The sequence below is a fragment of the Chenopodium quinoa genome, unplaced genomic scaffold (genome assembly GCF_001683475.1).
Source record: "Chenopodium quinoa cultivar QQ74 unplaced genomic scaffold, ASM168347v1, whole genome shotgun sequence".
Taxonomy (NCBI): domain Eukaryota; kingdom Viridiplantae; phylum Streptophyta; class Magnoliopsida; order Caryophyllales; family Amaranthaceae; genus Chenopodium; species Chenopodium quinoa.
Window position 1 is genome coordinate 5128394 of NW_018745170.1, and position 6936 is coordinate 5135329.

The 6936-nt window shown below is 39.7% G+C and overlaps 1 protein-coding gene across 1 annotated transcript; it reads left to right on the top strand.

Annotated features, from left to right (window-relative positions):
• The first annotated feature begins 4508 nt into the window (after positions 1 to 4508).
• Positions 4509 to 5581, top strand: LOC110710452 (protein FAR-RED IMPAIRED RESPONSE 1-like). The gene is made up of 2 exons (XM_021888745.1): positions 4509 to 4652; positions 5015 to 5581. Exons 1-2 carry the CDS (start codon positions 4509 to 4511, stop codon positions 5579 to 5581), a joined length of 711 nt encoding a protein of 236 aa, XP_021744437.1.
• Positions 5582 to 6936: the final 1355 nt, after the last annotated feature.

The window sequence follows — 6936 nt, forward strand, 5'->3', positions numbered from 1 at the left end:
TTGGGCTTCATTGATGGACTTCTGAAGCTTTTTGATGGAGTCCGCTTGTTGCATGATTATGCTTTTAGTTTCTAAGTCATGCACAATATGGAATATTGAGCAACGTTATGGGCCTCAAATGCATCTCGTTTAGCCCGTCTTACCTCCTCCTGTTTTCTGGCATATGCTCTCTTCAGCCCTTCCACGCGCAGCATGGACTGCAAAGGCACAAACGGTGTTAGAAGGTCAAACGGTCTAACAAATTTGAAACATTCAGTTGGAGAAGCATACCTCAGCCAGGCTGGCCATGACCCGGTCAGCATTGAAGGTGTTGATCCCCGGGATCGCCTCCTTATCTTCTTTTGGGATGGCCTTCAGCATGGCCCGAGCGTACTGTTGTACATCCGGCCAGCGAGGGGAGAGATCTGCACCAGAAAGAGACGGTGACAAAGCTACATACGTCCCTCCTATTTACTACTGGCTACCAACAGAGTCTTCTGGCTGGAGCTGGGAGTGTGACTTAACCCGCATGGGCTTGCCAAGCAAAGAGGGGTTGAAGGGTTCTATTGTACCTTGAGAGATAGGTTGAGAGCCTTGATGGCCCTCAACCGGCACAGAAGCGCCGGAAGCCCTAGGCGGCGCAACTTCCCTGGATGCCTCAGGGACATCCGGTTACCTGGAGGTTAGATCAAACCCCAGGCCAGTATTTTTGACAGTCTTTCCCCCCAACAGTCAGACGGCTGGAAACCGCTTGAGTGGAGGTTTTACGTGACTTATTTGATGCGGCCACCTCCTATCCCGGCCGGGGCCGGATCAGCTTGGTCAGGGAGCGAGGCGCCTTGCTTTCCTCCTGAGTCAAAAAAGACAAGTATAATGATCACCCGGTATATACTTCAAAAATACGCAAGACTAGGGAAAGGGCGCATGTACCTTGTTTTTTGCCGCCTAGGCAGCTTTTTTCTTCTCCGCATTCTCCTTGCGGATTTCGGCGGCTGATTTTGTAGGCGTCCTGTGTGGGGGAAAAATTGCCAAAGCGTTTATTGTAGAAAAGAAACCGTCTGATTAGAGAAAGATGATAAAGAATGTTAAAAGCATAAAATAGCTAAAGCGGCATAATAGAGCCGAGTGTGACTGCGACCTACGTTTTTTAAACTGGGTGCTTAACCCGCAGGCGGATAAGAACGCCTCATCTCTTAGGAACTCATGTTTGGGTACCCAATTCTTGGGCACGCTTATTAGTTCACCGGTTGAGAGGGCGGTTGTGGTGAGTTCAAAGAACCTCGCCTCTATTATCCTCTCATAGTCCTCATCCGGGACTCGGGGCATCTTACATTTTTGCCCAAGAAGCTCAGGCTTCCGGTTATAGGTCCTGAACTCTCGGTTCTCCTCTTTGGTGGGAGCAGAAACCAGATAGACCGGTTCTTCCAGTTTGACCACTTGGACGGTTTGTCCAGTGTCATCAAGTACTGGGGATAGGTGGTCAGAGTATACCAGGCTCTCCACCCGCCTGGGCTCCGGCTTAAATAATGCATATGGGCGAAGGCCTCCCAGCCGGCGTTTAGGCCATGCATCTCGCAGGCGGCAATATAGCCCAAAATGTTAACCCAAGAATTGGGGGTTAACTGCCATATGCCCAGACCGTATCCTCTTAGGATGGCCTTAATGGTGTTATGAAGAGGGAAGCGGAGACCGGCTAGAAAGGCCGCCTCGTAGCAGCCAAAATGCCCGTTCGCATTGTGCTGGTTGTCTTCCCAGACAATTGTCCCCATCTCAGGCGGCACTCGAATTTTGTACCCCTCTCCTAGAGGCCGCATGAGGATAAAGTTTCCTAAGTTCCTCTCCATGCTAGCCCGGTCCTTAGCAGAGACGGCGATTAGGAGGGGATCACCCTTATTATTCTTAATGGGTCTCTCTTCCTCCTCGCTATCTACAACCAGTGTAAGATAGTTGTTGCTACTGCCTTCAGAGCCTGATGTAGAGGCGGTTTCTCCGTTGCTCTCATTTCCAGAGGATTCTTTCTCCTCCTCAGCTCCAGTGACAGAGGCGGCATCTTCACCGCCTCCATTATCGGAGGATTTTTCCTCATCAGCTCCAGAGATAGAGGCGATATCTTCGCTGCCTCCATTATCAGACCCCAGGATCCTATCACTAGGGGTGCTTGGGGTACCTCTTGGGGATTCCCTTGACATCTCAGCTTGATTTGTTTCAGGCGGCAATTCTTCGGAGCTTTCTCCCTTATACTCTGGATCTACTGCCGCTTTTCTAATACGAGCCATTGCGTCTTGCACAGAGACAGATAGAGTCGGATTGGGAGATGAACAAGAGGAATCCTAGTACCTAGAGGCGGCTCCCCTAGTCCTAGACTCAGCCGTACCAGGGGACCGGTTGACCTCTAAATCGTGGTGTGTCGTGTGTGTTGAGTGAATCCGTTACTCTAACAACCTATACAGTTGGGAAAATCTCAAAAAGTTGCAAGGGGCAGAGACGATACCTTGAAGTAGTAAAAAAGCTTGCTAGCAGTCGGATCTTTGAGTTGTTGCTTGAAGATACCCCTGACAGTATCCCTTTGAAGAACAACTAAAATTTGTAGAAGACTTGACCGTTTTCCCCAAAATGTGGCTTGAAGATACCACAAGCGGAAGATTCCGGCTGTGTATGATATGAAAACTGAAAAACAAAACAAACAGTCAGGCTTTTTTTTTGAAGAAAATTGCTCAAAGATACCCCAGGCGGTATAGGACCGGCTGAGGATTTATTGCAAGCAATTTATGAAGAAAATTGCTCGAAGATACCCCAGACGGTATAAGACCAGCTGTGGGTCTATTAAAAGCAATTATTAAGAAAATTGCTCAAAAGTATCCCAGACGGCATAAGCCCGACTGTGGGTCTGATGAATGCAGGTATTGAAGAAAATTGCTCAAAGACGCCTCAGACGGTATAATACCGGCTGTGGGTCTGTTGGATGTAATTTTTGAAAGACTGCTCAAAGATGTCCCAGGCGGTATAAGACCAGCTGTGGGTCTATTGAATGCAATTTATGAAAGGAATTGCTTGAAGATGCCCCAGACGATGTAAGACCGGTTGTTGCTCTATCTGAAATCAAGAAGAAGAAATTGACTAAGTCAGACGGTACCATAGTGAGATGATCAAAGAAGCACTCAACCGGTAACCGGACGTACTTGAATCAAAAGGAGCTAGTTGAAGGCAAGAGCAGCCGGTTTCAGAGCTCTTTTTCTCTCAAGGAAATTCTCTCAAAAAATTTGCAAAAGTGTGGAATGAGAGGAGGGGGGTTCCTATTTATAAGGAAACTCGGAAGGAAAACCATCGCCTCCTCTTTTCAAATTTGAATTCAAAAAAAAAATGGAGGGAAGGAGACGAGTCGTCGCCTTCCCAGAGTCTGACACGTGTCACAGGTGCAACGTGACACCTGTGAGGGGAAAATGTTTGGGGTAAAATTACCCATGCCATGTGGCCCAATAGCAATTTAACACGTGTCAGCCCCATAGAGGCCCAATAGGATCCAATCGGATGCTGACATGTGGCACAGTAACCCTAATAGGGGAACAGATCCTCTTCTACTATAAATAGAGGAAATTCCTCATTTATTATACAATTCAAGCACAGTCATAAATACAAAACACAAATACTGAGCAATATTAATTGCAGAATCTCCCGGAACCCGAGAGACTATTTACTTTTCGCATCCTTACTCACTCAGACGTATTCTAACTTGATCGTGGGACGCAAAACTCCAGCCAACCGGAGTCTCCGTGCTTTTGCAGGTACAGGCGGTCGGCTACCAGTTCTGGTGTTGTAACTCTCCCGTAGGACACATCAAAAAACCCCGAAACAGGTATATCATATGATTTCTACTATTGCTGCTCAAAGGAGAGATTTGTAGATATAAAGAGACAGAAAAAGGGGGAAAATTTGAAATTCCTAATGTTCCTATATTTGAGACAAGATGTGTTAATGAGACAAGAACTGGTTGTAAGGCTAATATCAGATTCAAGAGAAAAGAATCTTGTGAATATTATGTTATTCAATATATCATAGAACACAATCATGAGTTAGTCAATGCTACAAAAAGACATCACGTTAAATTTGAAAGGAATACAAAAGAAGATATGGGAAAGGTGATTAATAAAATGATTGATAGTAGAATCAAACCAATGGACTGCTATGCTTTTCTAATGCATGACGCAGGATTAGAGGAGCTTTTGGGTCATACAATGAGAGACCTATTAAATTATGTAACTAGTTATAAATCAGAAAGAATTGAGGGTGGTGATATAAAAAGTGTTCTGGACACACTATAAGAGAGAGCAGAAGCTGATTCATCTTTCTTTTATAGATTGAAGTTTGGTGAATGTGATCAGATTGTTAGTTATTTTTGGCGCGATTTAATGATGTTAGAAGATTTCAAAGCCTTTAGCGATGTAATTATATTTGACATAACATATAGGAAAAGGGAATATGGTCTAATTTGTGCTCTATTGGTTAGAGTAAACAACCATTCGAGAACAACAATGTTTGGTTGTGCTTTCATGACTGCTGAAACTACAGATACCTTTGAATGGGTTCTTGAAACTTTCAAAAAGTCTATGAGAGGACTAGAATCAAGTACAATCTTCACAGACCAAGATCAAGCAATGAACAAAGCAATTGAAACGGTAAACTTTACTTTTAAAATATGTAGTACATAAAGATGATATCAAGAAACTAATGACTGATATCAGACAACAAAAGATTGATGTCAGCCAACTGATCTTTAGTATGATCCAACTGATGATATCAACAAATTAATTATTGATATTAGCCAACTGATCTTTGGTATGATCCAACTGATGATATCAACAAATTAATTATTGATATCAACCAACTAATTATTTATATCAGCCAACAAAAGGATGATATTAGCCAAGAAATATATAATATCTTCATTTACGTAATACATAACATCTATTCAATTTAAGATTTCTTTATTTTATATTACTTTAAATTATTATTTACACATGATATATATAATGTTTAGGTTCGGCAAAATTCAAGACACAAATTGTGTTTGTGGCATCTTCAAAAGAATTTTGTTTCGCGATTTGGACAGTTAAAGAGCAATGAAGATTTCAAAAATATGTTTAACAAGTGCTTTTATGGTTGTGACAGTGAGGAAGAGTTTACAGCGTGTTGGAAAAATATGATTCAGAAATATGGTTTAGGAGAAAAAAGTTGGTTTGACAGATTATGTGAACTACGATTCAAATGGTGTCCAATTTTTAGCAAGGACATATTTTTTACTGGAACTTTATCTTCTCAAAGATCAGAGGTGACAAACAGAGCCATATCATTCAAGGCAAACAAGAAGACATTATTATTGGAATGCTTCCATATATTTAAAGCTACAGTGAAAAGATGGAGAAGCAATGAAAAAGCTGACAACTACAGATGCAGAACAGAGAAGCCAAAGACAAAATGTAAATTGTTAAAACAAGCAACTAAAGTCTACACTTTAAATCTTTTCAAAGATTTTGAAGAAGAATACGACACAAGTATGAGATCTTATATTCGTGATGTTTCAAATGAAATGATGACTACGGGCTGAAGATGTTTGAAGTGTCATTATATGAGGAATTCAAATACATCCATCGTGTTTTTTACAGTGACAGTTTGAAAGAATTCGCTAGTTCATGCTTATGTTACAATGAAATAGGAATAATTTGTTATCATATATTATGAGTAATGCATATGCATAATGTCTTTAGTGTCCCTTCTTTATACATAAAGAAGAGATGAACAAAATCAGCAAAATCTGCAATTTGAGAAGAAAAACAAGGTATGTATAGAGGAAGTAGTTACATTGATAGTTGATATTGAACAAAATACGGAACATAATGTTGGAATGATTGGAATATTTTCAATGGTGTATTTAATTTTGTAAGAAATGTTCAAGAAGTTATGGATGTAACTTCAATGCTAGACACTCCATTGAGACATACAATAGCAAGAAATTTCTACAGTCTGGTATACATATGTCAATCAAACAATAAAGCCAAAAATGTTTGTGATGATGTAGTTGACAAAATGTGTATAGCAGTGAAGAAGGTGTTTCAAATAGATTAAGGAAAAGATGAAAGAAATTAATGAAGAGGAAGAGAGATGAAAAACCGGAATTGATCCTTTACGACAAAAAACAAAAGGATGGTCATTTGAAATAAACAAAAGGATTAGAGGACATTTTGAAAGACGAAAGGCTAATACTAGACATCCAAATGAATTTGGGACAACAACTCCAAATCCACAACTTATTTAAAATGATTTTGTAATAATATTATAGAAATATACTTAGGTGTTAGTTTTTGGTGACAAAGTGATATATGATGTTAGTCTTTTTAACACTTTTATAATTGAATGAAATGAATGATATATCTACTATAAAACATATCAATTGTGGTGAATATCATCTATACTATAAAAGATATCAATTGTGATTCATGTCATATAAGCCAACATAAGTATCATATAAGCCAACAAATTGAATCATATTAGCCAACATATCAGCCAACAAAAGAATCATATTAGCCAACATAAGTAACAAATCAGTCAACAAAAAAATCGTATTAGCCAACATAAGTATCATATAAGCCAACAACTTGACGATATTAGGCAACAAAATAAAGATATCAGCCATTTAAAAAACCATTTAAGCCAACAAAATAATGATTTCAGCCAACAAAATGACCTTATAATAAGCCAAAAGAATAAACATATAAGCCAACAAAAGAGACAAATCAGCCAACATAAGAAACATATCAGAAAACAAAATGATAATAACAGGAAACAAAATAAACATATCAGCTAACCTATTATGTATATTATCTATCAAATAATATATATAATCTATCCTATAAGTCATAGCATATATTAAATATCTTCAAATAAAAAAGAAATATCATCCAA

Bases quoted from the DNA above. Each gene is read 5' to 3' on its own strand.
- LOC110710452 (XM_021888745.1), top strand. From the start codon at position 4,509: ATGTTTGGTTGTGCTTTCATGACTGCTGAAACTACAGATACCTTTGAA. The intron at 4,653-5,014 runs GTAAACTTTACT...TATAATGTTTAG, and splicing joins TGAACAAAGCAATTGAAACG to GTTCGGCAAAATTCAAGACA.